This window comes from Ambystoma mexicanum, chromosome 8 (assembly GCF_040938575.1).
Source record: "Ambystoma mexicanum isolate Mex_15411 chromosome 8, UKY_AmexF1_1, whole genome shotgun sequence".
NCBI classification, from domain to species: Eukaryota; Metazoa; Chordata; class Amphibia; order Caudata; family Ambystomatidae; genus Ambystoma; species Ambystoma mexicanum.
Window position 1 is genome coordinate 1,234,931,529 of NC_090929.1, and position 24,458 is coordinate 1,234,955,986.

Below are 24,458 nucleotides of genomic sequence, written 5' to 3' on the forward strand. Positions count from 1 at the left end.
TCGGTCTTTGAGGGTCTTCTGGGAGAAGCCCTGACAGATTTCACATGTGTCTGCTGTGTGGTGAGGATGAAGTCAGTAAATGCATCCATATGACCATCCCCTTCGTACACCTTCTTAAGACCGCATGTAGCACACGGACGAAACAACGCCTTTCCAGACATTTTTTAGAGAAGAAAAAACAGTTGCAGAAGTAGAAAGTACAACCTAACCAAATAGCAGATACGCGAGGTAATCCCACTACTTTGGAAGACGGTTGAAATCTGAGGGAGCCGCGGGGGCGGATCTATATATACCTCTACGTCCTAGTGGCACCGGTGTGCGCGGCCCAAAACGACATAGATAGGACACAAAAGTGTCGGAATATTTCCTAGGGAAAATGTCTATATAACTTACCGAGGATTCCCAGCCTGACGACGGGGAATATTCTAAGCATGTGAATCCATGAAAGATCCAATGCTGGAGAACAAAGATATCAAAAGGGGTGCATGTTGTGGGTTCAATGTTGGCAATACTTGGTGGTAATGGAAAGGCCAAGGGTTTTATATGGGGTGTTAATGTTTCATATTGGGTCATTTGATCTTTTTTTACTATGTCTGTTTGTACCGATTGCTCAGTTGAAGCAAGCATTATAGGTTGAACTATAGGTTGTTTGGCTTTATCGTCCATAAGTTTCTTTGTAATTGTTGCCAATGTGTCTGTCAAATTTTGTTTGTCGACCCAATCAATTCTTGCAATTTCTGGATGGCGGCTTTGCCATATTCTAGTGGCTTCTGCTTCATGGTTTAGTCATTCTTGTATAGTGCTTATAGTTTGGTTTGTTTTGTCATGATCATAGCTAGTAAAGTTGCTTGATCCTTTGTTGTATCCACCATTGCTTCTTGTATTTTAAGAAAGGGTACCATTGCTATTGATAAGACTGCTATTAACGTATTCTGGAGATCAAGCATTGTGGTTGTAATTCTTTCAGGTACTCCTGGACTGTTAGTCATGGCTTCATCTTTTTTTGATTGGAGTATGGATTGTTGCTCTGGCTGGTTATCATCGACTGTTAGAGACTTGGGGTATTGGTCAGATTTGGGGGAAAGTTTTAGGATGAGGTTTTTTTGTTGTTGTTTGCAATGGGTGTCGATGTCTTGGTTGGAGCTTCATGCTTCTTGTTGTGAAGAGGTGTCGATGTCTTAATTGGTGCTTCAAGCTTCTTATTGTGAAGATCTCCGAAAATGTCTTTCCTTCGTTCTTGAGAATCCATAATGGCATCTGTTTCTGTTATGTCTAGAGAAAGCCGAGCATCTCGCCTTTCTAATTGTTTATTTATATTTCCTTGAGGGGAATCTGAGTGGTAATACATTGACTGCCATTGTTGTTTAGCTGTCCGTGCTCGTTGTTGAAGAGTAGGGTTAACAGGAGTGTTAGTATGCACACTTGAGTGAGGGTTTCCAGGTTGCAATTCGGACTGTGCTGGTAAATTTAGTTCATGTTTTGAGCGGGCAGAAAGCTGCACTGCACAGGCAGACTGAATGTTAGGGCTGGCTGGGAGAGTCTGATTCCTCGCATGGGCCAATATGGGTGGAGAATCTCCTTGTTCTGGAGCAATCGGCATCTTGTTTCCACTGGTCAATGGGTTTCAAGAATCTCTAGAGAGTAGAAGTAGTTTGGATGACTGAGAGACTTGAGGCGTCAACCCATTTAGTTGGGAGTTCTTTTTTTCAGACTTCGGTGTCTGCATTAATTCTAATTGGCCCTGATTTGACACGAGATGAGTTTGAAATTCTGGATCTGTTGATAGTGTCACAATCGAGTTGGGCTCATTTAGGACCTTTGAGGCGGTCAAAGTAGTTATTTTTTTTAATCGAAGTGGATGGATGTTGCAATAGGTTTGAAGGTTGATCTGAGAGGTTTGTGTTTTTTGTAACGTTTGCTAATGTTTCTTCAAGTTTCTCTTGAACGCGTACGAGGTTTGCTAGGGTCCATTATACTTTTAGGGTTGGGGTTATTTTTACGTGACAGCTCAATATTGAAGGACTCTATGAACTAGGATGTTATAGAACTTGGCGATAAATCACTTACCAGGTAACCAGCTGTAAACAGCGGAAAATGGCAAATGTCCGTCGCCCTTGTCTCCTCGGCGGGCTTCAAAAGTGGCTTTTGGGCTTGCTATTTCTCAATTTTAAAGGGGCAATATCGTCAAGAGTAGTAGTCATAATTTTGTTATATTCGTCAACTAGCGAATTGGGTTTCATACTGTCAAGTAATGAGTTAAGAGTGGGTAGGATGAGGGGTAACATTTTATCTACCATAATATTCTTTTTGTTTCTAGCTAGTGTGGGTGGAGAGGATAAGGTTGAATTAGTGGTGGGCCTTTTGGTTGCCAAAGTGAATGACAGAAGGTGGTTGTCTGTCCAGACTTGAGGGGTAATAGCAGTGATCAAGGTGTAACAATTGTAATCTGCCACCCAGTCAAGTATTCTCCTCTTATGATGTGTTGGTAAGTTCACTCTCTGCGTGAAGCCAAGTTCTACCAAGATATTAGCCATGATAGAGTAACCAAAAATCCTCTGAGTGCTAGTGTAGGGCAAAAAAGGGAAACCCATTGAGCTGCAGTGTAAGCTGCTTTGTACAATGATAAAAGTTACCACAAATGATACGAAGTAACCAAAAGTAGTAACACAGTAACACGACTAAGGGAAACAATGTTTACCAGTACTGACAGCATGAAAGACATGTCAGTTTCCTCATAATATATGAGCAAAAGCCAGTGTAGAAAAGCATAAGGTGTCACTTCACTGCAAAAATAGCAGGTCAGTATCAAAAATAAAAGTGAAAAGTTTGGGGGTGCCATAAAGATGGAAGTAAAGGTGCAATAAAGAGAAATCTTTCCTAACACCGGCCAACCCCTCTCTGCTTTTGGACCACTGCTCCCCGGGAGCCCACGCTCCCTCTACTTTCTGTACCTCCGCTCCCTCTCTGATTTGTGGCCTACCACCCACTGCTTACTCTCTGCTCTCTTGCACAGCGCTTCCCCCTCTGCTTTCTTGACTACCATTCCACAGCTCACACATCACCCCGACCCGTCTCACTCTCTCCTTTCCCTCTCATGTTGTGGACATTTTGTAATTTTTGAAAATTGTACATTTTGGGCCAGATCCTCAAAAAAAGCGGCACCTAAAAATAGAGCAAAAATAATGCTATTTTTAGATAAACCATTTTTGGAAATGAGCAGGTCACCTTATTCTCAAAGGTGACCTCCGCATTTTCATGGGTCTGAGCTGTAGCGCAAACAATGCGCTGGCCAGCCACCTTGAATATGTATGTGTTGGAAGCGCACCTCCCCCCTTTTTATTTTTAGTACCTACTTTCTTTTTTTTTAATTCACATATTTATAGTATTTACAACATTGCTGAGGAAGCGCTCTCCTGACCATGTTCTACAGGCTTCCGGAGCATTTCACCTTGACTGGCGCTTAAGGGGCATGACACTGTACAAAACGCATTTCTATCCTGTTTGAGGAACAGAAATGCAAGTGAGACGACAGCGGTTCATACCTATGCTCTCAAACTTTTAAAAAAAGAAGTATTGCATGACCGGGTCAGGAAATACCCTGTCATGCAGTGGCACTCTCATGAACCTATTCAAAGTGGGCTCATACGGTTGCTTACAATTGTTGCACATTTAAAACCACATCTTGTTTAGACAATTTGGGAAGCCTTTTAAATGTGCAGAAATGCCCCATGACTAGTGCAAAGGGGTAAAAAGGCCACCTGAATGGACGCATAAAAGATACACCCATTCATATGTCCTTTGTGGATTGGGCTTCCCTTTTTTGTTCCGCAAATGATGAGATGTGCTTGCACATTTTATTTCTGGAGTCAGAAACTGCCCCTTTGAGTTTGTTTTTAAAAGATTGTTTTCGCAGGTGTTTTTGAAAAAACTGCCTTTTTTGCAGAAATGTTTTGCGCTCTAAGTTGGAGGGTCTGATTATTATTGCGAACATATAGGGCCTCAAATTCCCTTTCATTCTCTTTGCCTGTTTCCATCTGGCCTTCATAATGTTTCTGGAGTGCCCCGGTGTCCCAGTTTCCCTTCTTGGGACTCACTGGCTTAACTTGGCATCCTCCAGCTCTTATGCGTTAAACGCTTCTCAGACATCCCTCGTGACTCTCACCTTGCTGTCGAGCTCTTCTCCGTGTTCGGGTGGCTTCAGTGGCTCATGACCGTCGGGGAGACTTCCCTCTTCTACCTGTCGTGCTCTGATACGGCAAATCAGCATATGCAGTCTTCCTTCCTTTCTTCACCGTCGCCCTGAGCCAGCTGGTTCCAGTGTGCTTTTTGGTTCGGTTGCAACCCTCAACCAAAGACAATGCTTTCCGAGGCAGCGTTGGGATTTTTAAATGTCCCGGCACCTATCACAGGTTTGCAAACACTAGAGCGCGTGATGTGCTTCTCTGACTCATTAATCTTCCTTACTCCGCTCAGTCTCCTCGCCCCAGTTTTTCTATGCATATGGAATTGAAAGGCAGTTGTTGGTAGCTTACTCATGGAGAATTGACAAATGTTATTAGTAGATTTGGGAGAGGTTTGAAGAGTGATCTTCATTACTCCATTCAGTCTCCTCCTCCCAGTACTACTATGCATATGAGATTGATGGGCTGTGCTTGGTAGCTTATTCATGGAGTACTGAGACATGCCATTAGTAGGAATTGTGGTCTGTAGAAATGGTTTACCACAGTATGCCATTAAGGTTTGAGGAATGGAGCGAATGTCCCTATAAGGGAAAGGGAGTTGCCATGCCTCGTCCAATGATGGCTACTTCCCCCCAGGAGGGCCGTGCCCCTCCATGTGATCCTCCCTCGCACAGCCGCCTCCACGGTCAGGATCAGGTAGCATCTGCTGTCCTCTGGCCACATAAGGAGAGGGCACCCCTGGAAAAGAAGTGATGACATCATCAGATTCATCACAACGGGAACATCTGGCAAGTATTGAGGCATTTGATCAGATAGCCGGAAACATAATGGACATACCCGGGAAACGTATGGTAATGCCTGGCAAATGTGGTGAGCACTTGTATTATCTATTAAATATGAGAATACTTGGGCATTTGAAGGCAATAGCTGGCATATGGTACAAGTACCTAGCCATCTGATGGGTATTTCTGACACATGTTGTTAGTACCTTGGAATCTGATGGGGACAGCTTGTATATGATGCAAAACCCTGACAAATGATGTGGATGGCATACTTAGGTACTACCTGGCATGTGTGGTGATTATTTTGGCATTTGATGCGTATAACTAGCATACAATGTGAGTACTTGAAAGTTGACGGAATTGATGACACATGATCGGGCTGCTACATGCTGTGGACATCGGGTATTTGATGGTATAATAATTTAGCATTTATATTTGTTTTCTACCACAAACCTACTACGGCTAAGAGGAAGCAGAGTGCTATGCATGGTGAGGGTTGGTACATATGGGTTTACAGACTGAATAATCATGTAGTTATGGGGAGATGTGGACTGGGGTGGTGGCGGAGAACTGAATCTTCCAGGTAATGTCTGGCATAGGATTTGAGCACATGGGTGCTTGATGGGAACTTAATAGCAATACATTGTATATGAGACGAGTACTTTTCTAAATGATGGAAACACCAGGCAACTGGGGAGAGTAGCTGGGCATTTGATGACCTGGTATACTATGAATCCTTTGCATATGTGGATACCAGGCTATGTGATGACAATAGTTTCCTATACATTTATTTTTTTACATTTGTAGAGTGCACTACAGCCCAAAGGTATTGAGGCACTTGACATAACATAACATAACATGCCAATGCTTTTCACTCTGCTGTGCTGCTGTACAAAATAAAGGAAAGAGAAATACATAAAATAGCACCTATTCTTGCTATAATATTTTTAAACATGGTATCAAATATTTCACTATGTGGTCATTGGACTGCCTGGAGTTCTTCAGACAGCTGTATTCTAAACAGTAACATGACCTTGTGTGAAAGACGTTTGTGATTTGAGAACAGGTGTTTGGCAACATCTTATAGTATTGAAACCCATCTAGATAACAATTTAATCCTTCAGAAGGGTCTACCGGAAATTGACTAGACATCCTCCATGAAATTAGAATGGGGAAACATTTGCAACGTTGCACGTAGATCAACGGCTGAAAGGATAGCAATGCTTCACACCCTTTAAAGAAATTGCTACCTATACAGCTGCTTACCGACCATACAATTAATGAGGTATTTGATTTCAATGTTAGACCAATAGATTACCTGAACATGTTCCTTCAGTTTAAGGATAAATCGTCCTGCTCCCTTCCACCTGCTTTGAGCTTGAAACACACATTCATTATCCGAAAGGATCCGCTGAAATGTTTTAGGTGTTGAGGACTTCTTATTTGTAGGCTCTTTAGACACTTCTTCCAAAAGGATGTAGTCAGTAGGGTTGGGATTGCTCAGGATGCTATAGGAATACTTGGCTTTGCTGAGAGCCTGCAAAAGAATAAGCATAAATATCTGCCATCATTATTTTCTAGGTTAATTAGGGCATTACATTGCTACTTCAAAGGGTTTGAGGACACTATGCAAAGGACAGTGGAGGATGCTTTGTTAAATTTCACCAACTAGCTCAAGAGAAATGACAGTTTTTAGAGTTGAACATGTTTTTATTTATTTATTTATTTATTTTGTATATTTGTTACACGCCCAGACCCTCAGGTGTCACGGCGAGGTTATAAGATAGCTTAGGAATTAGTCACAATCAAAACATTACAGAGGGTTCAATACAAGATATAGGTTACAACATATTCACAAAAATATACAGTGGCCTAAGTATTTACAACAGTGTCCGATGGAGGGGTCCTATCTTAGGGTGCTAATATTGGTTGAATAACCAGGTTTTTAGCTGTTTCTTAAAGAGCTTAAAGGAGGATGCTGTTTTGATGGTGATGGGTAGGGTGTTCCAGTGTTTGGGAAAAATAAACAAGTTACTTCTTACCTGGTAACGTTCTTTCGATGGGATGTTCCTCCGACGTATTCCTTATCTTGATTGATCATCTCCAGCTTGCTGGCCTCGGAATACTTTTTTCAGTAGAGGGCGCTGCGCGTCGATGTCCTTCGAGCCGATGTCCCGCGACAGCCTCCGTATCGGCGCTGACATCATCATGCGTATAAATAGACTCGCGCAGCGTCCGTTGCTCAGTTCCATTTTGACGTTAACAGTTGCTTTACATGAATTGGTTATTGACCCTGAAGGAGCGTAAGCTGTAACCACAAGGGAAGTTTTACTGAGGGGATGGATGGGAGGGGCAATAAGGAATACGTCGGAAGAACATCCCATCGAAAGAACGTTACCAGGTAAGAAGTAACTTGTTCTTCGAAGGGATTGTGTCCTCCGACGTATTCCTTATCTTGATAGACTCCCATAGCAGTGGTGTGTAACTGGAGGTGGGAGTAAAATTGCCATGTTTCCATTCAAGAATGAACAGAGTGCAACACAGCTTTGCCAAATCTAGTCTCTTGGCTAGAGGAGGAATCCAGGTTGTAAAATCTTGTGAAGGTATGTGCAGACGAACATGTGGCAGCCGCACATATGTCTCGAATTGGTACCCCTCTTTGGAGGGCCGAAGAGGCTGCAATACCCTTGGTTGAATGAGCCCTAAGATTTTGAGGAGGCTCTTTCCCTGCCAGTTTGTAACATTCCAGAATGGCCAAAATAATCCATCTGGAAATGGTCTGTTTTGTTATCGGTAATCCCAATTTGTGCCCTGAGTAACCTACGAACAGTTGGTCTGCTTGCCTAATCCTAGCAAGTCTGCTGATGTAAAAGCTCAAAGCCCGCCTTGTGTCCAGCCTATGAAGCCTTTCTTCCTCTTTCCCCGGATGGGGAGGGGGATAGAATGAAGGTAAGGTAATCTTCTGAGTGATGTGGAATTCAGAAACCACATTTGGGAGGAAATTAGGCTTCACTTAAAGGACAACTTTGTCTTTATGAAAAATTGTATGAGGGGGTTTACAATATAGAGCTTGTAATTCGCTCACCCTCCTAGCAGATGTCAATGCCACTAATAAGACAGTTTTAAGGGTGAGAAACCTTAGCGGACAAGAGTGGAGTGGTTCAAAAGGAGTACCCATCAGGAAATTTAAGACTAAATTTAAGTCCCATAAAGGAACTTGGAATGGTCTTGGAGGATAGACATTGGTTAATCCCTTCAGAAATTGTATTACTAAGGGTAACTTGAAATACAATGGTTCCTCTGCAGTGCGCTTGAAGATCGATAGCGCTGCGAGATAGCCCTTGATAGTGCCAACTTGAAGGCCTGAATTTGCCAAATAGAGTAAAGAAGATAACACCGTTGGTGTACCACATGAAAAGGGGTCGATATTCTTTTCTCTACACAGCTGCAAAATTTGTTCCAACTGCAGCGGTATAAAGTCTTTGTTGCTGGCCTTCTTGCCGAAAGCAACACCTCCATGATGTCATCTGGGAGGTCCCAATCCTTGTATCTCAACCTTTCAGATACCAAGCGTGAAGGTTGAGGGTTCTGATGTCTGGATGGCGAACCTGACCTCCCTTCTGCGAGAGAAGATTCTCCTCGAGTGGAAGACGAATTGGAGGGCAGATGGACATGTCCAGAAGGTCCGGGTAACACGTTCTCCTGGCCCAGTCCGGGGCAATTAGGATCATGGCTTTCCGGAACCTTCTCAACCTCCTGATCATTTCAGGAATGACAGGGACTGGAGGAAACGCGTACAGAAGTGGAAACTCACAGTCCACTATGAACGCATCCCCTAGAGCTCCTCTCGGGGGAAATTCCCTTGAACAAAACTGATCGCACTTCCTGTTGATGTTGGTGGCGAACAGATCCACTTGAGGGGTTCCCCAAAGGGTGAAGATCTGTTGAAGGACTTCCTGAGCTAGTTCCCACTCGTGGGAGACTGTACTCTGCCTGCTCAGAGCGTCCGCCGTCAAGTTTTTCTCTCCGGCTAAGTGAACTGCTGATAGAGAGATTCCTTCTTGGATTGCCCAGAACCAGAGCTGCATTGCCTCTCTGCACAGAGACAGTGATCCTACGCCTCCTCTTTTGTTGAGGTAGTGCATGGCCACTGTGTTGTCCGTCATTATCAGGACATTTTTCCCCTGTACAGATGGCAGAAAAGCCTTCAGCGCTAGTCTGATTGCTCTCAGCTCTAACAGGTTGATATGTAGTCTGGACTCCGATGGAGACCAACGACCGCTGATGGTCAAGTCGTTGGCATGTGCTCCCCACCCCGTGAGTGAGGCATCTGTGACTACTGTTATCTCTGGCCATGGTTGCCAAAACAGTTCTCCTTTCAAAATGTTCTCCTGACAGGCCCACCACTGAAGCTCTCGAGCCACCTTGTCCGGAACCTGAAGGAGATCTGTCATTCTCCCTGAGAATTGCGACCACTGAGTTCTTAGTGCCCACTGAAGAGATCTCATTCTCAGGCAAGCCTCTGGCACAAGGAAGATGCAGGATGCCATGAGGCCTAGCAACCTCAAAAAGGCAAAGGCTGGGAGACGTTGGGCATTTTGAAACTTGGTGACCATCTGCAGAATATCTTGAGCCCTCACCTCTGGTGGCAAGGCTTTTCCCAGGGAAGTGTCCAGGACCGCTCCAATGAACTGGAGTCTTTATGATGGTATCATCTGTGACTTCTTTAAATTGAGGGAGAAGCCCAGTTTGTGAAGGAAGTGGCAGACATAGTCTAGCTGGATCTGAGCTTGTTCCAGAGATACAGCTCTGATCAGCCAATCATCCAGGTAGGGATAAACGTGAATCCCTTCCCTCCTTAGACTTGCAGCCACTACCGACATTAGCTTGGTGAAGACCCTCGGGCGGAGGTCAGCCCAAAAGGCAAAACTCGAAATTGATGAGAGCCGCCAATTGTGAACCTCAGGTATTTCCTGTGTTTGAGATGGATTGGCACATGGAAATAAGCATCCTCAAGGTCCAGAGATACCAGCCAGTCCTGGAGCTGGAGGGCTTGAAGGATCTGAGAGAGAGTTACCATCTTGAACTTGTCCTTCCTGAGGAACTTGTCAATTCTCGTAAGTCCAAGATAGGTCTCAGTCCTCCGTCCTTCTTCGGTATTAGAAAGTAGGGGGAGTACCAGCCCTTGTTCCTCTCCGCTACAGGTACCGGTTCTATGGCACCTTTCTCCAACAGGTCCACAATTTCCTGCAAGAGGAGCGGATCTGGTACTTTCCGAGAGCTGTTCCCCGGTGGATGACTCTGAGGAATGTATAGAAAAGGCAGGCAGTAACCTTGGGCAACTGTCTCCAATGCCCAAACATCTGACATAATAGCCTGCCATTCCGTCAGATGTTGAGTTAGCCTGCCCCCTACTGGTGTCTTGTGAGGAGAGTCCTCAGAGTGATTTAGAGGCGGCTGATGCAGGTGCCGAGGGTAAAGAGGCACCTGCTGCTGCGGCTTTTGTATTTTTACCCCGTCCACCTCGGGTGAATCTTTTTTGACCTCTTTGAACCGACTGTCCTCTGCCTTTTCCGAATGCGGAATAAAAGCGAAAGGACTTACCTCTCCAAGAGGTTCCTGAGGGGCGATATGGCGTTTGACAGATTGCAGCTCCCAGGGATTTTGCTGCTGCTTTGGATGTCTGTAACTTTTCTAGGCTGTCATCCGCCTTCTTACCAAACAAAGAAGAGCCGTCAAAGGGCATATTTAAAAGTCTGGCTTGTACATCTGAAGCAAACCCAGACTTTCGCAATCACGCAAATCTGCGGGTTGTAGTACTTGCCGCAATGGCCCTACTGATGCTGTCAGCAGAATCAATGCCAGTTTGAAGGGATTCGCACATTGCGTCTTTACCATCCTTAATGATGTTTAGAAATGCTTCCCTTTCTTCTCCCTCTGGGAGGCAGTCAGCCGCTGATGAAGCACACTCCCAAAGTGTATGGCTGAACCTTGCGAGCGTACAAGTAGCGTTAATAGATTTCAACGCCATGCTACATGCAGAAAAGACTTTCTTAGCCATATAGTCGTATCTTTTGTCATCCCTGTCCTGTGGAACAGTAGGGTATGCCGATCTACTGCCTGATGCAGTTGCTGCTTGAACAACCAGACTCTCTGGAGTTGGATGTTTAGACAAAAATTCAGGGTCAGTAGCAGATACTCTATATTTGGCTGATAACTTCTTGTTAACCGTCGGGATAACCTCAGGAGTTTCCCAGTTAGCCAATATTTTTCTTTGTAATGCAGCATGAAATTGAACCACAGGATCCTCCTGTGGGCCTTTAACTAAAATGTCTGTAAGGTCATCCTGTTGGAATGCAGGTGAAGGTGTAGACCAACCCATGAATTCTATAATTCTTGCCATTAGAATTCTGTAAGCGGTCTCGGCATGTTCCCCTGGGTCTGGTTTGGCAAATTCTATTTCTGGGGAAGTATCTAAACCACTTGCCTCATGTAAGGATTCTCGAAGATCCTTTAACCTATTTTCCTCAGAGGTAAATTCCTCTGGTACAGGTGTTGCAGATCTCTGCAACCCAAAGGGTCTTTCTTCATCCGAATCCTCCCCTTCCTCATAAATTGAAGACAAAGGTCTGAAATGATCAGACCTTGGAAATGGCTTAAATCCCATTTCCAGAGGAGAAGGGGCTAAATTTGTCATAATGGTTGAGAAAACGGCGACGTCGTCGACGTGGACATTAAAGGCTTCGAAAACACCGAAAAAGGCGTCGAGAAGATTGGAAGAGGCCTCGAAGAACTCGAGAGGATCGGAATCCTACTCGAGGTTGTCGATGACATTCTCGAAGTCGTGTTAGAGGCCCTGGGTATGACCACTGGCTGTGAGGTAGTGACGCTGTGAGTTTGTTCTTTTTCGGCGTCGAGGTCGGCGTCGATTCGATCGACCTATGCGCCGATGAGCCCTTCGATAATGGTGTCGATGATGCAGATTTATGCGTCGAAGGGACTTTCGACGATGGCATCGATGGCAAAGTGCCTTGGCTCGAGGGTTTGTGACGCTCTCGAGTAGTTTCTTTCGTCGGGTGCAACGACTCGCGGCATTTCGATATTTCGGGTCTTTCACCCAGGGTATCACCCTCAGCTGTCTTTGAGGGGGCCGAGGCCGCTTTCTCGAAGACGCTAAGCATCCTTTTACGGAATAGCATGAGAGCTATGTTGTGTGGGGCAGGTGACTCTTTCCGGAGAAACAGAAGAAGACGAGGAAGGGGATCTTCGACGTCTCTTACTTGAATGCTTGGATCTCGAAGAGTGGTGGGAACTGCTTCAAGACCTAGAACGAGAATGTTTCCTGTGTCAGCGAGGAGACGAATGTCTCGACTCTACAGAGGAAACTTTCGAAGGAGTTTTAAATGTCTTACCTCTCTCAAGCTTCCCCTTACGCTCCTTCAGGGCTTTCGCCGTCATGGACATGCAGTCCTCGCACTCCGAACATTGGTGTCAACAACATTTTCTTTCCACAGTCTCGACATTTTTTGAAGACGGACCGTGGAGTCGTCAGTTCGGATGAGGAAGCCATCGAGTAAGAGTTGGTATTCTTGAGGAATAATGAGGAATAATGAAGAATATATCTGACTAACGAACTGAGCAACGCGATTCTGAGGCCCACGAAGCGCGGAAAAACGGAACTGAGCAACGGACGCTGCACAAGTCTATTTAAACGCATGATGATGTCAGCGCCGATACGGAGGCTGTCGAGGGACGTCGACGCGCAGCGCCCTCTACTGAAAAAAATGTTCCGAGGCCAGCAAGCTGGAGATGATCTATCAAGATAAGGAATACGTCGGAGGACACAATCCCTTCGAAATTTCTTTTTTTAGGACTATGTTGTTGCGTGAAAGACTACATGTGAAATTAATTAGAAATAAATGGTAGGCAAGCTCTTGAATAAAGAATTAAAACATAATTGAAAAGACACCTGTACAATTAAAAAGGCTGACTACAGTTCTAAACACTAAATTAATGCTATGAAAGGCTGAGGAACAAGTAGGTGTTTATAAGTATAGTAGTTTCCATGTGCATAATGTACATTTCATGAGCGTACATGCCAACATGCCGAGTTCGTGCATGACCAGTCCATTAAATTAGCAGATCTTCTAGCCCTTCAATACATATGGGACTGGATGACATAAGTGTGTGTCGTAAGAGAGTGTGTCTTAAGAATATGCGTGGTGTTAAGCATATGAGTGCTTGGTGTATAAGTGTCTGGCTTATAAAGGTTTTACAGTTCACGCATGCACACAATTTACATCTGCATTACGTTTCATACACATATGCCATAAGTGTGTGTGTGTGTGCGCGTTGTGAGCGTGTGTATCGTAAGAATGTGTGTATAGTAAGAATGTGTGCGTCATAAGAACATGTGCCATAAGAGTGTGTGGGGCAAGACCATGTCATGTAAGTGTGAGTGTCGTGTGTGCCTTAAGTGTGTGTGTTTCAATATAACAAGTGTAGAAAACATGTGTTGTGTGTATTCTAAGAGCATAATGTAAGTGGGTGCAGTGAAAGAACATGCCCTGTAAGTGTGTGTCGTATTGGGGAGTGTCATGTCTGTGTTGTAAGTGCATCTATATTGTATGTGCATGTGTTATATGTGTGCGTGTGTTTCATAAGAGTGTGTTTCGTAAAAGCTGGCAGCATAGAAACATGCCTGTCTGTCATAAGTGAGAGTGTAGAAAGTGTGTATGTGGTACGAGCGTGTGGCATACGAGCATGTGGGGTGCGAGCATGTGGCATAAGAGCATGTGTTGCATATGTGGCCTAAGAGTGTGTGTCATAAGAGCATGTGTCGTAATAGTGCGTGTTTTAAGACTGCTTTTTATAAGAACATATGTCATAAGTGTGTGTGTCGTAAGACTCTATGGTGCAAGGCTCTTGAGTGTTTGGTGTGTAAGTGTCTGACCTGGTAGTATAAGGCGTATTAGTATAGAGTATGAGTTTAATATAAAGTTTCAAAATGCAAATGTCTATATGTATGAAATCTCCCATTGAAGTCAGTTTTTACTTTGATGTGAGTTTTTATACGTATAGGAGGCATGTACGAGTTGTACAGTACATACATGTTCAAAAATTACATCTCCTGAAAACTGACTTTTATGAGAATTCTGAGACATATATTACTAGACATGTATGAAATGCACATCTACCACACATTTGTGTCCAGTTTGTATATAAAATGTACAGCTAAACGTCACATATATGGTGCCACACGCACGACCAACCAGCTCGCCAACAAAGAGGACGCGCAAACAATTCTTCTCTTGTCATGCACCCACCCTTTGGAACCCGATCCTGGCAACAGCTCTACAATTTTGCAAATCTCTCAGAATGTGGCTTAAACTGCTTACTGTCACTAAACAAAAATAACTTTCCAGGGAATGTGATGTCATCTTTGATGTCCTGGGAGTTTGTCTGAACAGTGCATGGTAGGTGTGCAAGTTATGGTTTCTCTGAATTTCACAGGTTTTTATTAGCAAAACATCTTTTTTAAACTTTATTTTTGCTTGGTAGACACTGCAAAACTGACAAGTATCAGAATGTTAATTTATCAGAGCACAAATGAGAACTCTGCATCATGCACGTTACAAGATGACAGGGGAAAAAAACCAACCCCAGTAAACAGCGTTTCCCAACCCGTTACATAACTCTGATCAGTGGCCCAGGCTCCAAACCTTCCCATGGCACATTTTAGTCAGTCTGTGGTCCTGCCCGATAGGCCCGGTAGTAGCACCAAATATCCTTTGGTTTGGATGTGCCTGGCAGAGTACTTATATAGAGGTCCTCGAAGTTCTCTGCCCAGGATAGGTCCGACAACCAGTCTTGTCCCAAGAGCGGGGTTTGCCTTTTTAATTTTTTCAATATACAGTGTTTGGCAATAAGGCACCCAATGGCGCCCAAACAGAACCTCCATGGGAGAGTATGACAATGCACGTTGGACAATCTCTGATAAAGTGCCTATCACATGCTTCCAGAGGTCATGTAGCTTATGATTGTTCCACAACATATGTAGATGGTCAGCCCTCTCACCCTTACATCGGGGGAAAGTACCATCTAGTTGTGGATAGATTACTTGGAGTCTGCTCAGGGTGTAATACAATCAACTCAGTATTTTGTACTGGATTAGTTTGAATCTGGAGTTCAGGGATACAGTTTTAGTTAAGGAGAACATTTTGCCCCACTGTCCGTCGGGAGATCTTAACCCCTAATTCTTCTGCCCACCTTTGCCTGGCGGGGGCCATCTGGAAGTTAGACTTGTCCACTATCATCCCAAACAGCATTGCCAGTAATCTTGGACACCCGGAGGAGTTGAAGATAAATGGCAGAAGTTCGTTGTCTGGGGGCTCAATCTCGGGATCCAGCCAGAGTCAGCCACCCAAGCCCATGAACCGTGCTGGAAAACTTGAAGCACCCGTGACGGCAGCATTGCCTTTGCCGCGGCTTTGACACTGGTGTGTAATGTACAATGCTTGCTACATGTATAGCTGATTCCTTTCAATTGTACAGGCAGCGAGCATTGTGCATTACACACCAGTGCCAAAGCCGGTGGTAAAAGGCAATGCTGCCATCGCGGGTGTTTTTTTTTTTTTAAAGTATTCCAGCATTGCTGGATGTCCACTACGACCCCGCCCCCTCTAGACCACACCCCCTCGCACCCCACTCCCACCCACCCTGCAACTCCTCCCCCACCCCGGCCCTTGTGTTGTGGGATACGGGGCCCCCACCACATTTTTTCCATTTCCACCACTGAGTACACTACGAAAAATATGGTTACGATATCACTGTAAAGTGATATACATTCCATAAAAGAATGGATCACCATATGCATTGTCAATATCAGTGCGTATAGGCCCATATTACACATTACTGTCAATGCAAGCAGACGTCAAAGGTCAAACGATAATGATGTATTATTATATAGCACTTCCATACAATATCACCCAACCTGTGTTGGTACTCATAACCCCTGCATTTGTCCATTTGTACCCATAGCCAATCAGCCATCATTTGCTCATTCCTCCGATGCACCTTGTTTTCTTTCAAGAAAATTAATTGGAATGAGACAGTAGTTTCAAAAGGGCAAACTTGGCCACAGTTTTATTTCCAGAACAAAAGATTCACTGCACACATTTCGTGAAATCCAGTCTGTAAGTGTGGCGCTTGCTCCATGTCCAAAATCACCTGCTTCCCCATATTCCTTTATATAGCGTCCTTAGTAGGCCCAACTCTCCCAACCCTTTGTGCCTGAGCCTACCCTGCCCCTGCAGGTGTCCATGGGCGGGGAGAGCGCTGTTTCTTTTGGGGGAAGCTGAGCCCTTGTTGTTACCACCAGACACCCCCTCCCGTTAGGCTCCCACGAGGCACTGGTTTAAGAGGAGTGAAGACCCTTCCGGCTTCCTCCTGGCTCATTCGGAGTCTGTCTTTTGTGCTTGGTCGCCCAAACACCTCCACGCCACGCCATTCCCTTTGCCCCCTTTGTTCTCGGGCACTAGCTGGCTCACCCTGAGTGCCCCAAAGAATACTACTGTGAAGGCCGCTGTAAATAGCACCCTCTCAGTCTCGCAGTTGCATACCGTGTTCAGGCATTTAATCAAACCATGCAGTTTTATTATGTCAATGGGCCGCCTCTCATCGGGCTTCAGTACCGCTTGCTTGGCCCATCCTCTCATGGCCAGTGTGATGTAATGTTCCTTGGTGGGGTTTTTCCCCCCCCTTAGTTTGGCATAATGAGCTATAGCTGCCAAATGATACGTCACGCATGCTCTGGTTTTTCCCATCCTCCAGCACCAGCCCACAAAGGCCTGCACTGCTAACGCTTCCTGACCCTCTGGTAGCACCTCCCTTTGAAATGTAATGAAACGCTCTCAACATGCCCTGTACCTCTTTGCTGTGCCTGGTGCCAGGACCGTGTTTACCAAAGAGTCAGATCACCCCAATCACCCCCCACCACTGGTCCTTGAACAGGGCCATCACCTTCCTTGCTTCTGGGCAGCTTTCTCTGAAGTTCTCCCACAGTAAACGAGACAGAATCAGCAGCTGTGTTTTTGACGCCGGGAATGTGCCGTGCCCTGACCTCGATGTTTAATGCCAGTAGGCATTTAGTGAGTTCCCTGAGCAACTTCAACACTCTCAAATTGCTTGATGACCCCAGATTAATAATCTGAACTACTGCTAAATTGTCTGACCACAACAATACTTTTTTGTTCTCAAGGAGTCCCCCACACAACTTAAATGCTACTACAATGGGGAACAGTTCCAACAGCGTGATGTCCTTCGTGATTCCCTTCTTATGCCACTCAGCCTGCCATGCTTTGCCGCACCACCTCACCCCCAGGATTGCCCCGAAACTGTGAGACCCTGATGAATCAGTGAATAGTTTGAGCCTCTCGCTGCTGGCCCAGTCCTCCCTCCAGATTGAGACCCCATTCGACTCTGACAAAAATGTTTCCCACATCCGGAGATCCTCTTTTACCTCGGATCCCAACCGGTCGTGTTGAGCAGCATGCTGCAGCCCCACTGTCTTCAGTTCTACACTTCTGGCAAACACTTTCCCCAAAGGTATTACTCTCCCCGCAAAATTAAGGTTACCCGCCAGTCACTGCAGCTCCCTCAGGGTTGCTTTGCTCTTCCCCTTCAAACCCCTTATCATGCCTTTCAATTTCTGCACCTTGTCCTGCGGGAGCCTGCATTCGCCCTTTACTGAATCGATTTCAATCCCCAAGAATGTCAGAGTAGTGGCTGGACCCACTGTTTTCCAGGAGCCAGTGGGACCCCCATGTGCAACATCCACCCTTGAAATGCCTCCATGAGTGCCCTGCACTCCTCGGTCCCTTCTTTACCAATGAACAGAAAATCAACAAGATAATGCAACATTCCACCCTCCTTCATTTTTTCTCTACCAGTGAATTCCAGGAAGGTACTGAAAGCTTCAAAATAAGAGCATGAAATGGCACAGCCCATTGGCAGACATTTGTCATAAAAATATTCCCTGCAAATGATGGCTGTCCTTGTGAATTGGCAATAGTCTAAACGCTGACTCAATGTCTGATTTTCCCAATAGGGCACCCCTCCCTGCTGCTTTTACCATTTTTATAGCATCTTCCAAGGAGGCATACTGCACCCTACACAATTCCCCAGGTATGCCATCATTCGCTGATTGACACTCTGGAAAGGAGAGATGGTGGATCAGGTGGAACTGGCCTTCCTCTTTTTTGGGCACCAACCCTAGTGGTGACACCACTAAATTATCCCTGGGAGGGGAAGAGAAGGGGCCCGCCACCCTACCTAGCTTGATTTCTTTCACCACTTTCTGCTCCACCACCTCTGGCACTTCCAGTGCTGACCGCAAGTTGGTTGCCTCTTTAAGCCCTTGATCTCTTGCCCCCGGAATCTTAAAACCCCACCTGAACCCTTGCCACAACAACTTTACATCAACCTTGTTGTGGTATGTGTTAAGAAAAGGAGTCATGGCAATGAGGTTAACTGATGTGGGTAAGCTCGTTTTAATCATACTCATGGCTTTCAAAGGTTTGTCAACATTTTCTTTCTCTGCTAATACCTCATTCTCTCTTTGCTTTTGCTTTAGGTTTGCTGCTGCTTTTATATTTTGCTTCACCTGAAGCGAAGCTGCAGGCTCCCGAGCTCCCACCCCTTGGGTGCCTGAATTTACATGCTTTATCATAGGGGCATCCCCCTCTGCAAACCTCCAGCAATCTTCACGCTCCCTGGTGGGTTCCCGCCCGATAGACCCAGGAGGAGGGCCCACAAAAGACCCCTTTCCCCGCTGCGTATAACCCTCTCTGCCTCTCCAGACCCGGGACTTCTACCCTTGTTGCTTGTCCCTGGGCTCCCTAGCGGGCATCATCTTATCAATGTACCCCCCACATCGACTTCATCCCAAGACATCGCAGGCCACACTTGCATTTTCAACCTGAAACCCCGATCATAATCCAGCCACCCTTCACCCCCATACTTCAGGTATAGGTCATGAATATATTGCTCATAAGCTACCATTGCTAAAGCGTCCTGCGGGTATTTTTCCAGCATCACAGACATGTACATTCTAAAGGCTTTGAGCCAGTTGTGAATAGTGTGTTCCACTTTAGCACTCTCCCTATCCCTTTTCTCCTTCTCTTTTTCTGATAATTCTTTCAAATCTCCCCCCAAAGGCGCAATCCCCAACAGGTCAAAGATGTCCACAAATTTCTTTCTCCATAGCCTCTCCTTGGTAACCCATGGGATGTGCCACACCAGCGAGTTGACTGCTACTTGCACTGGTGCAAACCCTGGCATAGGTCTTCCATACTGGGTTGCCTGCCTCCAGGCCCCCCTGACCCCCAGTTGGTTGGGCCGCCTGGTGCAGGCTGCGCCTGAACCACCCCACTGATGTTGAGAGCCCCAGGCCCTTGTCCCCACCAACCTTGCCCTTGTTGTGTCCCAGCTGGCGTGGATATTTGGGGCAGTTGACTACCCCTTCCCTCTGGACCTGTACTAGGCAAACCGACTGACCTGAAACCCCCCCGGAGGAATCACATTTCTTTGAGGTACCAGACCACCATCCCCCCACCCCCCTCCACAAAAAGGCATGGTACATTCCATTCACTGAACCCCCAGAGCCCTGTGTCATCCCTTGCTGAAACAGCCCCACACTCTCATTGACCACATTTTTAAACACACTGTCATCAGTACATAAGTTCTGCACCTGACGCCTTTCCCCCAAGCTTGCATGCATTCCATGAACATACCTTTGACCATCTCAAGGGAAGTGGGTCCTTCCACAGCTCATCCACCTTTCTGGTTGCAGGAGTGCTGGGTGTGCCGCCACAGTTCCCTGGAGCCTCAGCAGGTCTCGGAACCGGTAAGGCTGCATCCTCCTGCGCCCTCCCTTTCCCTCTTGATTGCTTGGTGGCGTTAGCCTGCTCCTTGCTCGACTTGGCCTTTGCAGTCAAAGTCATCTTCCTTTTCTTTGCCTGGACCTCTTCTTCTTCCTGTTCCTCTTCTTCTTCCCCCAGGACCTCAATTTCCTCCAGTGCCTCATCACCGGCACTGTCCTGGAACATGATTGGTGAGCTGTTCTCTTGACTGGGCCCGGGAAGTTCCTCTCTTGTTTGGGCCACCATTGTGCTCATCCAGTCGGGCCCATGCGTTGCTGCTGCCAATCTCGCCATTTCCAAAAAGGTCTCAAGCTCCATTACTATGCCACTGACAAAACATCCCTCTGTTCCAGAATTGAAGGTATGCCTGAACAGTCTGTAGCCCTAGTCAGTGGGCTACCCGAGCATTGGGCTAGCTGGCAGTCTTTCTGGGGTTCAATCCACAAGTTTTGCAGCTCTAGCCCTTCTCCCTGCTCTCTGGTGAGCTGTCTGCTGCGTGCTACGAGCGCCGCTCCCCTGAACGAATGTAGGGAGGAACTCACTGCCTAGCCGCGCAGCCCGCACCCTTTGTTCTCCTGTTGGCCTTGCCACCTTCTCCAACGAATACCCCCAAAATGGCTTTCACCCTTGTGCGGGCGGGTCGATTACTGCTTGCTTTATGGGGCGTAAAACCTTCCGCCGAGCCCAGCTGCTCCGCCAGGCAGGAGACGGCAAGAGCCGTGAATGGCCATGCCCTTCCCTTCTTCCGCCTGCTCTCCTTCCTGTGACCGCTCCCGGGCTCCAGCCCCTCCAACGTCTTCTTCCAGGTCTGCACCGCCTCTGCCTCTGCTCACTGTGACAGCGTTGCTCCTAGGCCTCAGCCCCGCCTTCTGCAGCTTTTCACCTCTCCTCCCCGTGCAGCAACGCTCCTGAGCTCCGGCCCCTCCTTCCGATGCTTCCGGGTTCGCCAGCGCCACCTCTGGTCCCTGCACGTCGCTCCTGGGCTCCAGCCCCTCGCTCTTCCGCTCACGATGACTGGGAACGTTACTTCCACGCGGTCCGCTGGCAAGTTCTTTCGCTCCTGGACAGTACTTCGCCGCCTGGGTCGGTCCTCACGAAGCACACGACTCCTCTACAACGAAACAAAATCTTTCCCACGGCGGCGGCGAGGCAGGCGTCCTACTGCAGGTGATGGATGCTTCCTGCTGTAGGACGCCTGCTCGTTTTAAGGGGCTTAGCCAGCCCCTTTCCTTTGTTGCCTTTTCGCGGGCTTTTGGGTTGTTTTGGTGCCGTTCCGCCCCCGCACCCTCCCCTGGGTAGGGGAGAAAGGTTAGAGAAGGCCCCTGCAGGGGTTACCGTGCCGCCTCCTCCATTTTCTTTCTGTTATACCCGTTGGCTGCTGCATTTATCAACCTCAGCAGGATGAAAGGCTGAATTGACTTTGCCCGGTGTCGAACCTGCAACCTGCAGATCACACACATTGCAGCAGCGAGCGCTCAACGCACTGAGCTATCTTACCGCTACTGCCATCAGGAAACCAGCCACTCCAGAAACAAAGAGCTACGTGCTGCTGGCCACAGCGCACAAACCTCAATTGAAGAAGAAAAAAAACGAAAAAAACGATGTTTAATATTTCTTTTTTAGGGGTAGCAAGGGAGACCACAGGGGTAGCATGGGAGACCTCAGGGGTCGGTGAACCCTAAATGACGTCCATGCTTACGGGCCGCCACAGGCTCGAATCACAGGGGCCGTCCTCCGTATTTTGCAAGGACACCTGCACTCCTTTCAGGGCCCAGCGAGCAAGAAAGCTGCAACGGTCTCCACTCCTCCCTGCACCCTGCAGCCCGTCGGCACTGCTGCTGCAAGAATCACGCCCAACCTTGCTCTCAGTCCGGCACAATTATATGCAGCTGCAGGGGGTCTCCAGCCTCCCAATTTGAATCGGGTGTGCTGCACTGTCACTGGCACCACCCAGTGTATTTCTACAGCTGGGTGGCCTGGATAGTGGCCTATGGCAGTATAAATGGGTCCTAGTGTTGCAGAGCTCAAGGAGATGCAGCCACTTTGCAGGCTGCCCAACAGCGCCCCACCTCCCCCCGCTTTTATTAGCGAAATGTAACTATAACGTCCCTTTAACAAAGTCTTTTCATTGTATTTCAAAGGTTTTTACTGGAACAAATTAACAATAACATCCCTTTAACAATGATTTTTCACTGAATTTCACAGGTTTTCATTAGTGCAATTTGACCATAATGTCCCTTTAACAAAGTTTTGTCACTGAATGTAAGTTATTAATAATTCTACTTTTAACAAGTATGAAATAACTTATGACTCTTTTTTTACAAACATATCTTTTGAAGCATATACAGACCTGCGCCAATTTGAGCATCATATGTTGGGGATGCAAGTCATGGGTGAATTGGGGTATATTGTCTACGTCATGAGGCTCAACCATGACCCAGCCCCACCAAGCCGCCCAGAATAGCCACTGGAACTAGTCTACAGCCTGGTGCAGTTCCTGCTGTACCTTAATAGCACCATGGGCCAATGTCCATGGCTTGAGGCCATGGGCACTTTGAAACACAATTTACTTGTTGTATAAGCGCCTTACAAATGCGCAATAACATAAATAAATGGTCCGTGGCTACAAACCCTAAACAACCCATAGTAGAGTTTGGGTCTGGCTTGCAACTCAATCCTGTAGCCACTATATCCCAATTGTGGGACCGTCACCTCTGTCTATGACTTGAGGCCATGGCCACACTACCTGGGCCATAAGTGTCAGCCATGTTGCCTGCCTCATTAATAAAAATATAATAAACATTGGCCATTGCCTGGGGCCTGGTCCAGTGGTCATTATTCCTCAATAATGGGACAGTGTGCCGCTGCTCATAGCTTGTGGCCATGGCCAGTGGCCACAATCCCTGGGCCGTGGGCTTCAGCACTAGCCATCTCAGAGAAAACAGTAGGCATTGCCGGAGGACAGGCCCACTGCCCACTTTAACTCCATCACCTACCGGCCATGACTAGTGGACAGATTATCCGGGGTATGGACGCAGCAAAGTTATAACGCTATTTTATCGTACCTACATTTTGGCACTTTTGGAAAAATAAAACACAAGATAGCTTAACTCCAAATTTGCAAAAGCACGCTTTCGGGACATGTCCGAAGCTCCGCAAGTTTTATTATAGACATATTTGTCAAATATAAAGATCTGTGTTCATTCTGATGTTCCCAAAATGCTCTCAGATTTTTTGCACACAGATGGGATCCCTAACTTGTGCTATTTGTTCCTTTCCCTTCCTCAAAGGGGTATTTCCAATGAATGTAATAGGAGTATAACAGACTGTCCATCTCAAAATTATAACCTTCTATCAGAAAATGATTTATATGATTATTGAAGGTTTTGATCATGCACTCTACTCAGTAAGACAAGGGTAATGTTCTTACCATGACTATAGCATATACTGAAAGTGATCATTAACAATAAACATTGGACAATTTCAAAAAGAGACATATTACAATGTTATAACAAGTAATTTCCTTTTTTCCCCATAGTCGGCAGCAACAGCTGAGATGGCTCTAGCAAACCTGTACCTAACAAATCAACTCTTCCCGTATAGAAAGAGAAAAAGAGAGTGAGACAGGGAGAGAGAATGAGACTAGGAGAGGGAGGGGGAGAGAGAGAGAGAGACGTAGAGAGCGAGAGAGAGAGGGAGGGAGAGGGAGAGAAAAAGAGAGAAGAAAAGAGGAGACAGTTCAGCATAACGATTTACATGTTCCAAGAGCCAGTTACTGGAGATTACTTTTATAGTAGAGTTTATCAAAACATTACTGAGAATTCTAAGCTGTGTTTGGTTTAGAGAAAGCATATATATTTTACTATGGTTTTTGAAAAGGGTTGTATGATGCCAGTTCTATATTGGCTGCAAGCCCAGAACACTACCAAAAGCATAATTTTTTTAGTACATCCCAGAATCCAATGTAGCAATGTGCCCATCTCTGTGAAACAATGTCTACATCTAGCCAAAATCAGATAACCCAAATACGTTAATTTCAATGTGGTCAAGAAATCTTTATGCAAGAATAAATGCTGATTGTGTAAGCGGGACAACGTCCATGCAAAAGGTAACTTTTGAGATCTATGTTACGCAGCCAATTTCCACACCTTCAACGTCCTACTTCCTGGCTCTTGCTGCCCTTGGCAGACTTCCATTCACCAATAGTGCCTCCCTGCCAGATCCCCACTGGCTGAACTCTTTTGAGGATGCTTCAACTCATGCCCTCAGCTTGCTACAGATCCCTGATGCCCTCAACAGGGAGCTATCCTCCCATCCACTTTCCAGCCTTACTACATCTCTGCACTCAAAGGGGTTCCTCATATCCCTCTCTCTCCCCCTTTGCCTTCTTATAAACCCCTATCATTATCCCCAACGCCACACTAAGTGCCATTCCACTTTCCCACCATACCACCTTACGTTAACTACTCTTGGTCAGAGTGGCTTGCATTGTGCCTTTCAATGGCATTCCCCATTATCCCAGAGGCTCATCTTCTCCATCCTTTACAGAAAGGCAGCACCCCATCCCAAACTGC

At 46.3% G+C, this 24,458-nt stretch overlaps 1 protein-coding gene across 6 annotated transcripts in view; it reads right to left on the minus strand.

Moving 5' to 3' along the window:
• Nucleotides 1–24,458, minus strand: part of PLCE1 (phospholipase C epsilon 1) — a 3,624,599-nt gene that overhangs the window by 79,152 nt on the left and 3,520,989 nt on the right. For all 6 annotated transcript variants that reach the window (XM_069611343.1, XM_069611341.1, XM_069611340.1 and 3 more), the window contains one exon: nucleotides 6,282–6,500. In XM_069611343.1, coding sequence (XP_069467444.1) covers nucleotides 6,282–6,500 — 219 coding nt within the window. The remainder of the gene's footprint in view (nucleotides 1–6,281; nucleotides 6,501–24,458) is intronic.